General features: G+C 36.5%; 1 protein-coding gene across 1 annotated transcript in view; it reads right to left on the bottom strand.

Moving 5' to 3' along the window:
- The window catches only part of ezrb (ezrin b), a 42,287-nt gene extending 21,923 nt beyond the window's left edge, over window positions 1-20,364 (bottom strand). Inside the window, exons 1-4 of the mRNA XM_067417286.1 lie at window positions 20,190-20,364; window positions 18,513-18,588; window positions 13,236-13,319; window positions 5,461-5,556 (exon numbers count right to left, since the gene is read on the bottom strand). Of these exons, the coding sequence (XP_067273387.1) occupies window positions 5,461-5,556; window positions 13,236-13,319; window positions 18,513-18,524 (192 nt within the window). The 5' untranslated portion in view covers window positions 18,525-18,588; window positions 20,190-20,364. The remainder of the gene's footprint in view (window positions 1-5,460; window positions 5,557-13,235; window positions 13,320-18,512; window positions 18,589-20,189) is intronic.
- Between the last annotated feature and the right edge of the window lie 57 nt (window positions 20,365-20,421).

Raw genomic sequence — 20,421 nt, 5'->3', positions numbered from 1 at the left:
AGAGTGGGTTTCTAAGTCAGTGAGAAATGGAAAACAAAACAGAGTGTAGTATAGGGCTGGGCAATATATTAATGTTAATTTCAACATTTAGTAATACATTATTAAAACCAACAATTGCATAGGCTACCGTAATTGCTCAAATAAAGACCGGGTCTTTATTTACCTGAACTGCAGAAGGGAACAGGCTTTTATTTGAAGCAGGCTTTTGATAGGGGCAGGCCTATATTTCTAATTCCATCTGTTTAAATTGCTTTAAATAAACCGCTTTAAATTAAATGCAATATAGTTCCAGTGGACAGATGTCATTATTATTTTTTTTTTTATCAGAGCAATCTCTGCAAAGGTTTGTAGGTTAACTATAGAAGAGACCAGGATTAAGTGTGTGTCACACTGGCAAGACTCACAATGGGGCGCGTGGCATCAGGATGGTTGCGCTCCATCATGATGTCGGTCAGCCATCACGGTACAGCCCTACTGTATATTATGATGAACTTGAATGCACATTAAATGAAAGGCACTTAGAAGGTTATCCCACACTAATTTTCCTACTATCAGAGACCCGACGTTTCATTGACTACAGGCTTTTATTTGAGGAATTATGGTAATATTGTTTAATGGACACGAGCTAACATGAACTAACAATGAACAGTTGTATTTGTATTAACCAACGTTACAAGAGACAAATTGCTGAATTGCTCATTGAAAGTTGAAACAACTGATGGGACCTTATTGTAAAGGGTTACCAATTTATTACAGTATAACTGTAATTTCACAAATGTAATTTGTATGGCTTTATTTACTGCTTTAATCATTTTTAAATGTAAACCATGCAGCTTTCATCCTGGATGGAAAACCGCAGGGAGCCCTTTAAATGATCTCTTTTATTTCAGGGTTAAACAAGTGCTCGCTCTTGTCTTTCTTTCTCTCTCTCTTGCTCTGTCATCCATTTGAGCTCTGATCTGTGAGGCATTTACGAGAGGAATGAAGCCTAACAAGTTTCTTCTGAAAATCTCTTTGTTTTACTGCTCCTGATTGATGGTGGGTTAAAACCTCAGTTATGACCTGCATTTGCTTAAACATTTCAAACCTTATTAGAACAACAGTCCTTCTAGGAAACTGATTTTACTAGATAACTGTGACTAGAAATATAGACTGAAATTGAAAAAAAAAAAAAAAAAAAATTTATTCACAGTTGTTGGTTGTAATTAAAACGATTCAGGATTGTGCGGATAGTGTTGATGTTTTCATCGATGTCAAGCGGATTCTGGCCAGCTTACTTACTAGCATCTCTGATTGGCCACTGCATTCAAAAGATCAACAGATATGATTGTGATTGGCTACAATGCTCAACGCTTGTAAAAACACACTGTAAATAGAGACCTTTGATGGAGCCCACAAACAAACACACGAACGAGTGTGTTTAAAAGTAGTTTTTTTAACAGAGAATATACCTGGGTACTGCAGTAATGCTGGTGCTGTCAACTTTTTTTTGTACCAACTGACACCAGACGTATTGGTATGTTTGACAACTCTGAAGACTCTTTTTAAAACTTTAAATCAGTAACACAAAAAGTAATTAATTTTCCTATATAAGAAATTCTTCTTTGCTTTGAAGTGTATTGCTATAGAAAGACAACAATGAGGAAACGCATAATTACAATCTTTAACCTACTGACTGTGTCACAGGCCAACAGGTTAAAGGCATGTATATGGAGAGGGAATTAGGGCTGGGCGATATGTTAATTTTGGGGGGGCGATAATCGCCTTCAAAAATATCGCGATATCCGATAATATCATCTACTCCGCACTGATCCCGCCCACTCCCCTGCGCGCCACAAAATTTTCCAGGCATAAAATGGAGGACAACGCTTAATATCCAAGAAAAGATGTACATTAGTAATTTGGCAGTATTATGGATTTAAACCAAATGCAAATGGTGAACCAGTGGATTCTACAGAAGCTATCTGCAGGCTTTGCAAAAAAAAAGAAGAAGAAAAAAAAGAAAGAAAGTGAACCACTAATCTCCGCAGCCATATCCACGTACACTACCCAGCAGTAGCGTTTGAGCCCCGCTCTGCAGCCGCTTCTCAAAGACGACGGATATGTGGTCGAGCAGCAATGGCACCGTAAATGTCAATTAGAGCTTAGATCGTGCTCAAAAAATCAAGCCCGACCCTAAAAGATCAAGCCCGAGCCTGTGCTCGTTCTGTCCGAGCCTTGCCCGGCCCGGCACATTAACTGTAATTATGAGAACGAGCCTGTAATGAGCGAAGCGGACCGGTGTGACTCATGTTAAAACTAAAATTAACGAAATAAGCTGATAACATCACTGTTTTCCCAGAACGACTGGAAATCAAATTTTGCTGCAATATTCTCCTGTTTAACACTGTGAAGCTGCTTTGAAACAATCGTCATTGTAAAAGAACTAGTATATAATAAATAAAGCTGACTTGGCTTGACTCAGCTCAATAATACACAGACGCGCTCGTGAACCGCTCACCTGTAAAATAATTAAATCCAGCTCAGACATTTATCTGTAGCTCACTTTGTTGTAGCCATTAAACAATGTTTGTCTTCTTTCTTTTTACATATTATGTTTGAATAGGCCTATTATAATAGTATTTTTACATTTTATCTGATTATGATAAGTGCAAAGATGCGAGTGAGTCAGAAATGATTTTGGTGGTTATATTTAGTTTAATATTAAGTTTTGTTTTGTAGAAAGCATTCTTTCGTTTTGTTTAAATTGTATCTTAATTTTAATAAAGGTTTCTTTGGCCAATTGCCTGGGTTTAATAAATAATATGGAAATGGAAGACATGAATCGTGTTTATGTCGCGGGAGTGATCGCTTTAATTTCTAATGAACTTGAGCGCGTCTCATAAATAAACCGAAACGCAGCAGGCTACTTGCCTCACAGACAAGAGAAATATGCGCATAGAAAGCTTAAAATGTCCACTTTTAAACAAAGCATTCGAAACGAAAATATGTAATGAAGCAAAGTGCAGTGTTGACGCGAGCAGCTCATGCGTTTCTGTTCAGAATACTGCGCTCCGTCACTGCACGAGCTGTGAGTTTAACGCACATTTTTACATCACTTTAATATATTTTTCTTTCATTTTTTTATATTATAATAATTTTATTCTGACACCTTTATTTTATAGTATTTAAAATACAGGCCTATGGTTAGCTTTTATAGACATTTTCAACCGTTTAAGGTTGAGCTATTTTTTTTCCCGTTGAGCTATTTTTTCCCCCAAGGGTTTCTCTTTCGTTTTATTTTTAGCGTTAGTAGACTATTTTAAATGTTTTCCAGGTGTCCATGTTTGATTAATGTTTGTATTATTAATAGGCTATTATATTTATAATTTAGCCTAATAGGAAATAATATTTTTAGAGCGTTTTAAAACATTTAGCCAAGCCAACGTGCTTCTCTTTGCCCGTGTATAATGAAAACACAACCAACGTCTTATCCATAATTCAATGTTTTGCTTTAACAGGGTATATGCAGGAATCCTGAAGTTAATTTCAATACCTTTTTAAGACTTTTTAAAGACCTTCTCAAAATATTTAAAGACCTCATCGCACTTCAAGTTCTAATCTGCAACAAACCTTTAATAAACAGTTGTAGTCGAATGTAGACATCGTAGGCCAATTTTGTATCGTTTATATTGCATATCTGTTTCGCAACGAATGGAGGGCGACAAATTACCTAACTGCGCATTTCGCAAAATACATGACGTCACCCGTAGACAGCACTCGCCAGGGATGAAAATTAACTTTTTTCAAAGTATACCACTCAATGTTTTTACCAGCCACTTTCTTGTTTTTAACCGACAATGTGTAACTGCATGTGAAAATTAATACTACAAGCTCTACAATACTTAAGCAGTTTATTTAATCTCAAGTCTCAATGAAATACTGACATTTTCACGATGATTTGTGGTCTTTTATGGCTTCCAGTTTTATGGTTTTTAGTCTCATGAATTAAACTATTCATTCTGGCATCTTTGAAGCGTGTTGACAACATACTGAACAGAACATTATCAGAATGGGATGCACCGAAATCAAAATTCTTGGCCGAAACCAAAAAAGAAGAAACCAAAAAATAAAATTCAAACTAGAATTTTTAACTCGACCTCACTCATGTGTACATTAAATAATAATGCACATGCCTACTGGCCTGCAGAAAGTTGCAGAAATTGAATAAAGTAATCAAATGTAAAATAACTGCATATTTAACTGTTTAAATGAAAGATTAATCCTTATTAAACTTACAAAAGCTATTCAATCAAGAGCATTGTTTAATGTCAAACTAAATATAAGGACATCCCTCAGGCAGCAGTAAAGGCTACTGCGCCTTTAAAACCTGATGCAGGGATATGCTCATCTTTCTCGACTGTGCACACTACACAGTTCACTTAAGGCATATTCAGACTATGTCTGCTAGGATACTCATCAAGATGGACATGTTGACATACTTCTTGTGTGAGTATGTCCGTGTAAGTGCAAGACTTGAAAGAGAACTCGATTTTTGGGCGCTGTGAGACGAGCACGCGCTATCGGATGATGCACAGTGTCAGATCTTCTCTCCGCGCGCGCGAGTCTCACAGCGCGTCTTCACGCGAGTGATGACGGAGAAAACGACTGGTTATATGCGCACATACGGCAGCACTGGCATGCATTGAACAAAGTTTACAAAGAGGTGAAACAGTTCGGTAGGTGAAGCGAGTTTACCCGCCACAACTCAAAATCAGCCGCATTTGGCTGGTGGCGGCGCTAATGTCCATCCCTGGCGCGCGCACTCCGAGCCGTTTTCAGACTGAGCGCCCATTGTTTTTGAATACTTATGGGCATGAAAATAAATATATTCATAAATACTTTTTGGAGTCAAACTCTTTTGACAAAGCTTGAACAAATACTTTCAAAATTTAAGACTTTATAAAGCCGTGATAAGACTTTTTAATACTTTATAAGGGTCTTAATTTTCCCAAAATTGATTTATCACCTTTTAAGACTTTTCAAGACTCCGCGGATACCCTGTTTAACACATATAGGCTACTGTAGTTATGCACCAAACACACTAAAAAGGTGAGTGTATGGTAACTACTATTTATAATGTATTTGGCAACGCAATGTCCTGTGAGTTTATCAGTCGTCATTTTTATGATGTCGATTATCGTCTGATAACACTGACTGTTATCGATATCGACATATTTGCTAGACATCGTCGATATATGATAATATCGTCATATCGCCCAGCCCTAGAGGGAATGTGCGCATGAGGATTCAGATTTTTACATTTCAAATATATTTATGAAAAAAAGAGCACAACATATTGAAAAGAAGCCATATTGAATTTTACAAAGATGAAAATGAAAACCTTGACTAAGGTTTATTAAAACACACATTCTGTTGTGAAAATCTGAATATTATGGTGTTGTTAATAAACTCTCTCACCTTTTTATCAAGTTTCAGCCATGTAAGGTAACCTTTGCTGTCCATATACTGTAGTCCGAAGTACCATATTTCACGTAACCCAATGGTCTTCACCACCTGTCAGGAAAAAAAGACACATTTTAATACACAATAAAGAGATGAATGAATTAAGCTGTTACTGGCTGCTTTATGACTGTTATGTTTGGTGCTTTGAAATACAACAGTAATTACTGAATATACTATTTTTACCACCATTCCATCACCAAATAGACCATTTAGTTTTACCAATTTTGACCTTGAAAGCATGCTACAGTTTAGAATTTTAAACATTTTTCAACATTCAACCACGTTGAAAACTTGAATGGGAGCGTACATTTCAGACATGGCACAACTAATGTGCCACAAAGGTTAAATGCCTCATTCTCTCAACTTGAGCTCTTTATAGACACAACTTAATGGTTTGCTAATACACTGATATGTTATCTATGTGCGATACTGTGAATAATAAATGTATACAATAAATAAAATATAGGCCTATTAATCTAGTATGTGTCAAACATTCAGTATGTATAACCAACAAAAATGTTTAACAAATACAATGAAAACAACAGAACACGTACCATCTATAACTTTGTGACACACATACTGCACTGCAGGAAGCGTTAGGTACAAATTTACTAATAGGTTTCATTCTCTCAGATCTATGTCTCAAGTGTAATGGTGATTGACACCAAAGAATTACCCACAAAGCATGTGCACATACACATGCCGATGACATGACAGACAAATTAGTTGCCTAATAAGATTCAGTCTATAAAGCACACAACCAAACTCACTCACAGCAAAAATATCCTAAAATTGTAGAATAAGGGAGTCTCTTTTTGGTCAAAACAAATTAGCATTTTACTCTAGCAATCAAACAATTTTTATGTAAACAACTGTATTTATTATATTCTTCTGATGGAATGTAGCTGAAGAGAACTTTAGAAAAAGAAAAAAAAACTGAATCGAAATCAAGATTCGAATCGAAACAGAAACCAACTGTTTACATCTGCCTTTGACCAAAACAAAATTTCAACCAATCAGAGTTTCTGTTACCTTTTAGAACCATACACAATCATACTAAATCCCAGAAAGAAAAAAAAAGATCCAAACTGGTGACAAGGACGTAGCAGAAATGTTGTAAACCAGCTAAACAGGTTATAAGCATATCTAAGCTTAGTGTCAAAGCTATTCGACAAAGTGGATTCAACCTAAGTAAAATAATAATAATAATAATAAATACATTAAATACATTAACTAAAAAATAAATAAAAAGATAGGACATAAAATTAGCAATAACCAGCTTCAATAAAATACTTCAACCCAATAAGAAGAAAAAAAAACATCCAGACCATACATCCAGACAATAGCATCCAGTTCTACAGATGGTAGAGCGACTGATTTGGTCATTTAATCATAAAATAACTATTGTTTTGAATTAATAAGTGCAGTAACTAATAATGTTACACGTTTATTTCTTATAAATGCCCAGCAAATCACTGAGCTTGAGTTGAGATACAGATACAATTTACTTTTATTAGTAACAGAGCTTTAAAGTGCTGGAAAACATGTGAAGCACTTAAAAATCCTTGAAAAGTGTTTGAATTTCATTCTCAAAATGTTGTATGAACCATGAAATTAATATAAAGTAAATGTAAAAACCTTTGACTATTTCTGCTACAATACCATGGTTAAATGTAGTGTTAATCCATGGTAAATGTTGGTGATTTGTGGACTGAAAATCCTTCTATAAACATCACTAGATGTCACATAGTTGTTATTACTATTGTGGCAAATTCAAATGCTTTCTCACTGGATCTCCCAGTGCTGTGTAGTACAGTGTCACATGATCGAGTACCTATTCTGAACTCGTGCTGTGCTGTCTATTGTTGGTCTGAGCTGATCAATGGTCCGCACCGCGCAGCTCAGAAATATCAGCTCTTGTCAGTTGGGCAACGTGTTGGTCGCACCAGTGCCACCTCGAACATAATTTACTCGCACTGGCGAGAAAAAAGGTCGGAAAATGAAAATGTACTAGTCGTAGTCTGGAGTCATGTACGGCTTTGCACTTTAGAGTTCCATGTTTTTGCCGGGAATTAACTCCAGCCTGCCAGCATGGACAGCTGGACTCCCAGAGGCTTCAGTGAAAATCTCTCATCTATGCTGGGTGCCATCCACAGTTCATGACTGCCTCTTTAAGAGCACTTACTCTGAAGTGGGTTCTGGTTCTGTTCCACTTGGGAAAACTAGTGTGCTCAGAGAGAAACGCCCCTTATTCACTGTTTCCACAGTCGTGGCTGGCAGTCAATGAGCACATTGGTGTAATGGTCAATGAGTCACGATTCAAGGGATATGCTCTTTTAAAGAAGAAAAAACCTTCCTGTGAGGTTTTCGCGGTGAGTGGGACCTTCTATTTGCAGGGGATTATCCCCTGTCACCAAGCCGGTAATTAAATTAGGTCATAGGCATTGGTGCTACTGACAGACAGTTGCCCAGTGTAGTCTGAGTTTGCCCTGTGATGTCCTTAACTGGTTGTTGTTGTTAATTAAAACAATTAAAATTACAAATGATTTAAAACATTTTTTTATATTTATACTTTATATTCAAATAATCCACTTTAAGGTTGGATTCAAGTTATTTTTGTGGTTAACCCATGTACTAACATTGCACTCCTTTTAAGCAATAAGTATTTTACTATGAAAATACATGTAAATGTGTCATTTGTATTCTTGATTTACGTTTTAACATTTCTCTCCATAACTGTTTGTAGACTTTTTCCTCCGTTTCTCAGCTGAATGACATGAATTTGTTTCAGATTGTGGAATTATGAGAATAGAATGAGAAGCTGTCACTGAGGGATTAAATTGATGGATTGCAGATATCCGGTATACATTGTCTGTTACACAACCGGAATTGAAAAAACTGAGTCAAATCAAATAGTCTCTTTTTCATATATTACACTTATTGATTGCAGTCAAATATTTGCTGAAAAAACTAAAGTTCTATCAGTTCGTTAACTGAATTAATTAATTAGATAAGAAGCAATCCAAAGTCAATTGTACTAGTTCAGATTATAAATCTAATCAGACAAAAGAGAATTTGCCATTTGATGTTTACTGGGGTACTCAGTATAAGGTAACCTTGTTGACAGACAAGATTTAGCATTACAACTTTACTGGGGCTTGTGCCCAATAATACAAATAAGTGTAGGGACACCCTTTAAAGCTAGATTAGGAAAATAAAATTTGCGATTGAATTTGGATTTATCTGCATGAATCTGACATTATCTGACATAGAGAGGGAGTGCATATCTAACTGTAAACAAACATTTAACCCTCAGCCAGTGTTTACATTAAATAGGTTGAAATATTTTACATGTACACTAGTTTACACCCAGGGCAACTTCTGTCAGTCATTTTAAATTGAGGATTGGGATCATATTTTCCATCTGCTTTGTCTCTTGGGGGGAATTTCTTTTTAAAACACACTTACGGGTGCTGCTAACGGGAAAAAGGGAACATCGATAAATCGAGTTGTCGCTCAAATGTTTCTACTCTTATACAAACTACTGAGCATTTATGAATGGTAATGACGATCAATGTTACATTTCCGTATTAGGTAAAACATTTTGGCCCCACTTTAGGTGGCCTAAAGTACTAGCCTGGATGCCAGCCGAACTTAGCCCCACCCACAAATTTTTTAGGTCGGGCAGTTCAGTCTGGCCTTATTCCATAGAGGAGTAATTATCCCCGAACAGAAACTGTTCGGACCAATGAAATCATCAGGGTGGGCTTTAGACGATGACAGACAGATGATCAACAGTAATGTAATCATCCACGTCATCAAAGGGGCTTGGATTATATTTGTTCGAATCCTAAATGGAGAGCTTGTTTGTATATGCATTCACCTTCACAATTTCTCTCAGAAATGATTATCATGTTGGGTAAGTACTCTGTATTAGTGTTGTCAAAAATATCGATATTTCGATATATATCGATACTGGAATATCTGAAACGATACGATTCTCAGTTTTTACAGTATCGATATCAGCTGCGCTCTCCTCTCTGACCGTCAGCGAGTTGACACACACACCGGCATATTCTCACTCAGCCCGGTTAACCTCTGAGCACGGCGAACGCGCGTTCTGCTGGACTTTTTCCTCATGACAGTGTGTTAGTGTTAGTGAGTGATCGGTCTGAATTTCGCGCGGGATTGCACATAAATTAATTCTACTAATCCCCGCAGATTTCGTGCTCCACATCTGAAGCGCACACACACATAGCCTACCGTAATAAAGCCGCCTCTGACATGATACAAGTGCAAACATTTGCTTCCTTTTCCAGCTTATTATTGGTCAAATACACTCAAAGAATTATCAGTGCACATCTGGAAGAGTATTAACGTAAACACAGTCGCAAACAGTTCAGGAAGAACGAGTAACAGGAACAGTGCAGGATCCATGCGTCTGTTAGTCTTAAAGGGACCGCAGTCATTTGCTATTCAAACTACAAAAAGACAAACGATCAACTGCTCTTGACTGATCAACTTGAGTAACTTTAATAGTTTCATCTGTACGCTATTGAATTTTTTTCCAAAGAACATTATCCAATGTTGTTTTAAATGTAATTACTATGCATTTTTTTAATTCAGTTTCTTATCTTAATGTTAGACTTACCTGAAAAAATAAAGCAGTCTGTTTAATTTGTATCTTCTATTCTATTGCATTTATTTGTGCTATTGTTTGTAATCTGTTTATTTGTTCTTATTTTATTACCGTTTACTCGTCTTTTTAAATTCAATTTACCATTCGAAATCAAGCATCTTGTGCTGTGTGTAAGCTATTGCAACACAATTACCCCATTGTAAAAAATACATTGAGATAGCAAAAAATTGTGAGATAATTTTAATAGTAATTGATCAATAATTGTTCAAATCAAAACGATGCCCAACCCTAAGGAACATGCTGGCCACATGAATTTTTAGTAAAAAATAACAATGAATAATAACAAGTTCTGTTGTCATATTAAGCATCTTATCTTATTTATTTATTTATTTACTGTGGTATCGTTTTAGTATCGATATATCGATATTTTAGTCTGATATCGTATCGAAGTCATAATTTTGGTATCGTGACAACACTACTCTGTATATCGTTTAATTATTTTATTTTTTACAACACCGGCAAAGATTGTGTATTCCAGCCTGATTCCAGCGCATGTGCAGACAGGGTTGCCAGGGTTTTACAACAAAACCCGCCAACTACTAGCCCTAAACAATAGCTTCTCGGGGGGGTTCTCCGGGGGGGAAATGCCGTTTAGGGGGTAAAATGTGTGTTATTTTGGCAAGGTTAACTGCTAAAATTCGCACTCATGGGTCTATATATCACATAATAGTCGCTTCAACCCGCGGACATAGAAAACAACCCTCGGAAAAAACGCGTACTTGGCAACACAGTGCAGATGAACTATGTTGACATTTGACAATGTGTCGCTTCGTTGCTCTGATTGGTTGTAGGTCTATCCAATTGATGTCTTTCTTGGTTCGGTTGAAACACGCCCCATAATCACAGCCCAATGGAGCAGTTTCAGACTCTAGAATTGAGTATGACGACATCAGGCTACTAAAGTACTATGTACTTACATCAAAAAATAAGTACAATGTACTTACTGTGTTCAAATTGTATTGCAAAACACCTTGCTGATATTGAGGTGGGATACGGGTAGAATTAGGAACAGGTGTGGTGTTGTGGGTCAGTTTAAGGGTAAAGTTAGGTGTAAGGGAAGTGCCAACTGTGTAATTACAAATGTAATTAATTACATGCAGGTATTTTTAAAAATGTAAGTACAATGTAAAAACATGTATGTACACAATAAGTGCATTGTATTAAATGATTAATTAAAATGTTACTGCTTAGTAGTTAAGGCCATCAAATATAAAGTAGGTCCCAATTTTTTATAGTGTCATTTTTACATTTATTACATGTACTTACTATAGTAATAACATTAAATTATGCATTATTTCCCTCAACCAAACCCTAATCCTATAATACAAGTAGCACATGTAGTTAATCAATATTACTCGGTACTTAAATACAATTACATTGAAACAATAATACCTTAAAATAAAGTGTAAACACATTCTAAACTACTCGATCATGGATTGACACGTATACATTAAACAAATTAAAATTAAGTTTCATTTAGCATGATAGCTTCAAATCTGTTAATAGTCAATTAATAGCTACAATAGCATCAATTTAACATCAATTTTATATACATGTATATAATAAACATAAGTTTTGATGTGTATATATTATATGCATTTTTTAAAGCAGTTCTTGGACTAACTTATAAGTTCCAGGAGACATTGCGAACCCTGCCATCTCTTCCATCTCAGATAGGGGTCCCCGAATTTAGAGAATCAGGCAGATCTATTTATCACCATGTTATTTTTCAAATTTTCTTTACAACCTTTTTAATTATCCTTGTTTTTATTATCATTTCTTACACATGGTATTCTTATTTGTCATGCATATGTTAGCACTATTTTAATAAATTTCTATATAAAGCACTTTGAATTTACTTTGAATTGCCATTGGGTATGAAATGTGCTATATAAATAAACTTGCCTTGCCTAAAATTAAAATACAGTATTTATTTGTTTCATCATAATCCGCACCCTGCCGTTGCCTTTCTTTGATGATGTTGAAGGGCGTTCCAAACGAGCATTTATTGTCAGCAAAGTTTACTTCAATGGATATCCCATGCTCAGGGAGTAGAGAGCAGGGAACACTGTGTAGGGATCCTGTCAGAATGTACCTAATATGGTCAAGACGATGTGCTGAAGTTCAAACTAAGCATCAGAATGGGGAAGTATAAGTGACTTTTTGAATGTGGCATGGTTATTGGTGCCAGACAGGCTAGTCTGAGTATTTCAGATACCGCTGATCTACTGGGATTTTCACACACAACCATCTAGGGTTTACAGAGAATGGTTGAATAAGAGAATTTCCCGAAGGCAGCCGTTCTGTGGGCGAAACAGCCTTATTGAAGCCAGAGGACAGAGAAGAATGACAAAGTGTTTAAAGCTGATAAAAAGGCAACAGTAATCAAAAAAAGAAAAGAAAGAAAGAGTATCCCTGAATGCACAACATGTCAAACCTTGAAGCAGATGGTCAGCAACAAACACACACTGGGTGTCATTCCTGTCAGCTAAGAACAGGAAACGGAGGCTACAATTCAGATGGTAGGATTTTTGCATAAATAACATGAACGCATGGATCAATACTGCCTTGAATCAATGGTTCAGGCTGCTGCTGGTGTAATTGTGGGGATGTTTTCTTGACACACTTTGCGACCCTACTAACCGAGCATCGTATAAACACCACAGTCTCCTCGAGTATTGCAGCTGATCATGTCCATCCCTTTATGACCATATATTCAAATGGCCTCCAGTCACTAGATCTCAATCAATCTTTCTTTAGCTATAACCTAGGAACATGTATGCATGTTTATATCTCTGTCGGCTGCAGATGGATTTTTTTTGCAGATAACCGATTGCTCCACAAATCAGCTATCGGTGCCGATTAATCGGCAAAACTGATGAATCGATCGACCTCTAATTTTCAGCAAATTATGTTTCAGTGAATCCCTAATTTCTTATCATGTAATAATATGTTTATTTGAAGGGAAACCATTGGTAACCACTGAACTTTTTAAAAGCAGTTATGTCTTGTGTGGCGGTTTATTACAGACCTGGTCAAATAGCTGCTTGCCAGTTGTGCTGGGCTGAACGGCAAACTCCAGCTCTGCGTCCATCGAAGTGACGCGAACATTTACCTAAAGAGAGAGAGAGATAAAAAAGAGAAATTTCATTAGCAACCACTGTTGACATCTGTTTTTAAATAGAGAAACAGTTGGTCAACAAATGGGCGTCTATTACAAGATGGTTACAACAATTTTCCATCTGATGATGATGAGATCACAACCATGTTGACCAAATTTTTTTTAAATCACAATAATTGACCCTTTGATGGAGACAGTAATGATCTATTGATAACTGAAGTCCGACTGTGCAGTAAGCAGATGACCCTGACTGTGATTCTTCAAGCAGACATGGCTTGAAAGAAACTGCAGGAGTGGCTAGGCAGAACAATGTGCCTCCGCCACTATTTGAAAAAGGGAAATGCCAATCTATTCTACAGTTAATGTTTGACAGGACAAAGTCAACAAGCAAAAGCTCTACAATCAAATTTGCACCATTTTAAGAGACAAAGAGTGACTTTTAAGCCATTTCCCAAGAAACATGAAACAGAGGCGTTTTCAGACAACAGACAACAACAGGCTCACAGAATCAAGGAACAAGGATTCATTTGTGAGAGCCAATACATTTTTTTATCACATCTAGAGGAAAAAGTATTAAATGCAGTTCTCATCCAGGGAAAGAAAACAGCTGTCTAAGAGAAATTTCCAACAGACAAACATCACCATTGTTAAAATGACCCATCTAAGCACGATCGTAAAATGCAATTCTAACTCAGTGATTCATGTTCACGTGATTACCATCACTGGTGACAGAGAGAGAGAGAAAAAAAGAATATTGGTGGAGAATCAGACACACCATACTGGGGTGTGTGCAGACTGGTTAAAAAAAAGAAAAAAAAAGAACAACAACTTCTAATTATGTAACTGCTAACTGCTTCAAAACAAATGCTTCATTATGAAATCATAACTACGCATTACAGAAACTCAAACAAGTTTTCAGATCAAAACAAAATGCAGACAATACATTCCACTCTTTACACTAATGAATAAATAAATATATTCTAAAATGTCATCATTTACTTGCACTCATGCTGTTTCAAATGCTGTATGACTTTCTTTACAACACAAAAGGGGTCATTTTAAAGAAAGCACATGTCATTTTCTCCAAGCAATTATGATGAATGTAGATGGATTCAGGAATAAGGCATAGAGTTGGATTGACTACAGCATCGAGTCATACAGACTACTTTTATGATTTTTAAAATATTTTTTATAGTTTTGTGTCATTTTTAAAGTGGCTTGTATTGCAACGCTATGGAAAAAAGAACCAATAATGGAATGGAATATAAAATAACAACAACAACAACAACAATAATAATAATAATAATAATAAGTGTTATTATAATAATTGATTAATGCTGAAATTGGTGTACTAGTCCTTTAAAAGGTCATAAATCGAAATTGAACCACTGCTATTCAATCAGAAAACTGTTTGGTCCATGCGTGACATTTTATAATATTAATAAACTGTTAAATGTAATAAATAATATAAATGCTTATTTGTGCATTTAAATGAAAATGATTCAATATTTCAGAATCTTTTAGCAAAAAAACTAAGAAGAAATGTGTACATCTCTTGTTTCATATCTTGAACATATCTTGATCCTCTCACTACTTCTAATTTGTCTTAATTCTTATGATTATTACATAAATATTAAGATTTTCCTTGAAACAATTACTTTTTTGAGAGTTCCTTTGTGAAAAAAGCCATTTCATAGCAAATGCATTAATGATGCCATCACAGTGTGGAACAAAGTCACTTTCCAGAACTTCCACAGGCATTCTCTGAACTTTAGAGGAAGAACCAACTCTCGCTAGAAGAGCTTAATCCAACCTCTAGCATTCTATTACTCTGGTAATGGAAGCACTACTTTTTTGCATTATTCTTATGTGTACAGTGCTTTGAATAAAAGCACCAAATCAAAAATGTATAGCTATTAATATCAAGACATTTATAAAATATCATAATTTCTGCTCAGCATACAAGTATATAAAGTGACTGTGAGCAGTTGTAGTGCACAATCAACACCACAAGCGTTATAATATGGAAAGAACTTCCTGTACCAAGCTTAAAGAGGACTGCTGGGACCTTTCCTGAAAACAGCACTGTGTCAGTGGCTTCACATACACAATCATACAGTCACACGGACATCCGTGGTTGGTGTTAATTAATAGGCTAAATAAATAAAATACACAACTAACTAACAACACAAATGCATAACTTGATCTAAACTATCCGCCGACAAGAATTATAAAGGAAAAGGAATCATAGGGCTGCGGTGTACATCTGAAATCTAGTGGTGAAGAGTTCAGCTTAAAGCCTGGCATCCAAATTGCCAAAGAGGGGGAGATGGAGGGGTATCCATTTACTCAGCAAAACAAAGGATCTCTTTCAGAAACGTCCTCCCATTGGTCCACCTCCTGCATCAGGCTGCATTTTAATAGTCTAACCATTTCTCTGCATTGCTCTCAGAAAGGTTTTAGCAGCCCGACTGGCGAAATCAAGCACAGTCACCAATCTCAGGTTCCAATTAGCATCACTGGGTGATATACGTCATCAGACTAAATTATCTACGGTGGTTAAAACTCTTTAGAATGCATGATAAAATCCTTTTTTATTGCTTAAATTTTATTGCAAAAATATAAATCACACACATTTACTGCTGATCTACAAACAATTATCTTAAAATAAAAGTTTTTTATTGCCATCTACGGTTCCACAAAGAATATCCATGGAGCATTTCCCTTGCACAATAGTGAAAATAGGATCTATAGATTATTAAAATGTTCTTAACATTTAAGAACGATTCACTGAAAGGTTAATTGGAGAACTTAAAATGTTTTTTTCTATAGCATCGCTGTGAAAACCACCTTTTGGAACTTTTAATTTTTGGAATTTTTAAAACAGTGTCCTGAATTACACAGTAGATCATCAAAATGATGCCCATCAAAATATTTAAAGACTATATTTATCATCCTAAAATGTTGCAACATTGGAAAAACTGGCATGTGGAGACATTTCTGACAAATATTAGGCTGTGTTATGCACATTTCTCGACAATTTGGTGAAATGTCCAATGAGTGGCGGTAAAAGGCGGATTCAGCATGAAATGGATGGAACATTTCTTTATGCTGGGTGTTGTATGTGTAATGGAAGGAGAGAAATTAAATGTCCAATGTGTGGCACTAAATGGTTAATGCTGTACTGTTGTTAAACTTACTTAACCACCTTCACTAGAGCCGCACGATTAATCGTTAAAGGATAAATGGACTGCATTTATATGGTAAATGGACTGCATTTATATAGCGCTTTTATCCAAAGCGCTTTACATTTTTGCCTCACATTCACCCATTCATACACCGACGGCGATGTCAGCCATGTAAGGCGCCATCCAGCTCATCGGGAGCAACTGGGGTTAGGTGTCTTGCTCATGGACACTTCGACACTTGGTCAGGTGGAACCGGGGATTGAAGCACCAACCTTCTGGTTTGTAGACAACCTACATGAACCACTGAGCCACTGCCGCCCCCAGAAAAGATCATGAACTCTATTCAAACACATATGCAATATCATAACAAAATGACAACGATTCATCCGTGTTTATTAAACCTTTGATACGATCCCACCGGAACATTCCGTACTAATCTGCGCCGGTGCTGCAGCTGATCAAGAGAGCGCAGTTGTCATGTTTTGGTATAAAACGGCTTCACGAACAGTGTTTTCAAACCCCACTGTTTTTGTGTTACAAATATTCAAATGATGACAGAAGTACTGGGATAAAAGTTTATAGTTCAGATAGAAACACTGAGGTCCATGATAAAAGCGAACAAAATATCACTTGAAATTAACTTGGCGCTTCAAATTGAGATTGTATCGATTACATTGTGGCACCAGTAGGTGGCGAAAAGTGAACTAAACAAATGTATTTTTCATTGAATTATTCATTCAGAGATTCGTTCAAAAATGAGGATTCTTTCAGTAATGAAAAAAGGGAAGTATTCATGAGTGAGTCATTGAATAATACATTTTTTAAAAATCAAAATGACATGAATTTTTTTAAATAAACGGCAGCAATAACCATTTTAACAGTAACTCTAGTCAAATTAATTTATTTTGTTTCATTGTTTTAAATCGTGATCTCCGTTTGAAACTTAAAAAAAAATAGTGATTCTCAATTTATCCAGAATTGTGCAGCTCTAACCTTCCCTAAACCAAAACTTAACCAATAGTGTTGAAAGCAAGAGACCACATGAACACATTGATTACAGCACAATGTGCTTTTGTACTACATCACCAAAGGGCGTGACAGGCATTGTCTGGTTATCAATTATTCAGTAGAACAAATGATAACAAAGATTTGAGAGGAAACACCCTCAGCTTCTGAAAGTGCTCATTATAGACACACCTGAAACATGCTATGAAACATATTAAGACATAACATAGAAAACTAAAACCCTCATATTCTTTGTGGGGGGTTCAGAGTACAATCAAATCAAATGTGTAATAATGTTATTATTTAATTATTACTTTACTGAAAACCCATCTCAATTTAAAAGCATCTAAATGACTGAATCTTGAAACATGACCGTTCAACCCAAATCCTCCACTTCCATCCCATCCAAACTGACCATGGCACTAAGAACAAGCCTCTGTATTCAGTGTTTCAGCAGGCAGTGCTGAGGGCCAGGGATGAATGAGAAGCAGCAGATGATGTCATTTCCTCTGTGTTCTTCCTGACAACGCTGTTACCATCTTAAACAAACTGACATGATTCACGCCGCACTTGCTATTTTAAACGTTTATATGCAAATTCAATATGGTGTTTGCTTCAAACATTTTAACTAGGCCTACATAAGTCACACATTCTCAGTACTACAACTTCGTTAAAGATAAAATAGCCAAAAGCAGGTATAAATAATCCAAAAGCTTATAAACGATGCCTCTGAGAAGTAACTCCGTGAGAAGCACTGATAGAATTTGCTAGCAAAAACTTGCATACAGTGAGTAATAAGGTTTATAGATAAATATATTATAAACTAGCTACAACATATTTTAATGTATAATAAGAACTTTCATTCCATGTTAAGTTAAAGTCAAGATACACACGTTTTCTATCAGAAAAGAACATTTCAAGTTGAAACAACTCTTAACACCTCGGCCTTCTATACAATAATACACTTTAGCAATAAGACTCGAAGAATACTTACAGGTTTAGGCATTTTGAATCCTGTTGTAGGTCTCGTCAAAGCGTCAGAATAATGCGAGTTTCCACGGAGCCTCCCTCTGAAGCAGAAAGAAGAGAAACGCGTTTGAGCAGCGCTAGTCAGAATGACTCACGACCAGTCGGTCTGTCATTTAAACATCGGTGAGAATAAACCCTGACGCACTCCAATGTACAGCCAAATGAATCACGATTAAAAACTGGAACTCAAGATTGTAACAGCCTCACCCAAAATAGGTAACACCGATCCCCACCCCAGTCCCCACCCCATTCTGCAAATATTTGCTCCAGTCTCTGTTTCCCAAAGATCAACCCCTTAATAGGGAATGCAGCCAAATATTTCAGTTATAAAATGTAAGTTAGCGGTACCTGAGTCAAGAGATTAATCTACAGAAAGACACTTAAGGCACCCCCCCCCCCCCAGCTGTCTTTCTAAATTATATTTTATTTTCAACAGAAAAGATTATAGGGTGTAGCGAATCATAAATAATACAGTTCTTCAAGTATGCTTTGACATCGAATTACTTCACGTTATACGCTTATGTACACTCTTAAAAGTAAAGGGTCTTTATTTGCATTTATGGTTCCATGCAGAACCTTCCTCTAAAATACATGGGACCTTTTAAATGCAAAACATGTTTGTGTTTGTACACACGTGTGTGTGTGTGTGTTCTTAATAAAACGTTATTTATAAGAACTGTTCACTCAAGAGGGATCTTTGTGAAACCCTATCCTTTTTGGAACATTTATTTTTAAGAGCGTTCAAAACAATACGGTAAAATACTTCCATGCGCGTGTATAAAATAGCACGGATATCATCAAAATGTGTAGCATACTCATATTAACAACCACCATCCAGTGTCTAACTACACTGTAGGCTACAATATATAGCACACTAGCATAGCAGTTTCGGTTCAAGAGTCGGACATCAAGAGTCGCAAGTAAGTTAATAGGCCAACATGCCACACATTCAGTAAACGAGTCAAATTAATTCTGTAACATATCCGAAAGATTTTAACATGTTTTCATGCTCTAATAAAGATCTGATTCATGGAAATATTGATATCGGGAAGCATTGTGCTGCTCGCACTGTATTTATTGAATCACTAAAAAGAACCGGCTCATTAGAGTCATTCATTTGGTAACCTTATCAGGCCTGATGTATGTTTTGGATTCACTAAAAGGAACTGACTCATAAGAGTCATTCGTTCGGGATTCGGATTACACCGATATGGTTTCACCAAAGACTGACGCTGCTGAATAGTGCAGGAAACTTGTTCCAATCGCACCGGCAGAAGAACGCACGTTTAGCGTTTATCGAGCGTAATAAAAACCAGCCGGTTTCGAAATTTTACTAAATTAAAGTAAAAACCGCGCGTTTTTCCCCCGGTTCCTAAACGTATTCTCACTAAAAACTTCCATCGAGCTTAACTGTCCGCGTGGTAACGGTAATCTTCAAATAAGGTTTATTTTTATTTTTCATTATTTATAAAACATCCCATCATTATGGCAAGATATAGACTATCCCATAATCAGAGCAACACCTGTTGTTGGTAGAGATTTCTCTTTGAACTGGGCGGCGTCAGTACAAAGAGAAGCGAATGACCCATTAACTGTGTTGTGGTCTTTGACCCAGGCGATAATCGATTGGAGCAAATCTTACCAGAGCCGTTGTGTAAATTCAGTCCAGCTTCGGTCGAAAATTCCCCTCCCTCCAAGGAAATGAGTCCGGCGGTGGTAATATGGCTGACGGTGCGCTCACCTTTGTGCGCGCGGCTGAATGACAGCGACTCCAGTTCCTGTTTGAGACACGCTGCGGCGCGAGCGCGACGCCCACAACGGAGGATACGATGAGTAGCGCGCCTTGCTCAAATGGCTTCTAAGCCTTTTACATC

The sequence above is a fragment of the Pseudorasbora parva genome, chromosome 15 (assembly GCF_024679245.1).
Source record: "Pseudorasbora parva isolate DD20220531a chromosome 15, ASM2467924v1, whole genome shotgun sequence".
NCBI classification, from domain to species: domain Eukaryota; kingdom Metazoa; phylum Chordata; class Actinopteri; order Cypriniformes; family Gobionidae; genus Pseudorasbora; species Pseudorasbora parva.
Note: the sequence above shows the minus strand (reverse complement) of the source record. Positions and strands in the feature narration are given on the sequence as shown.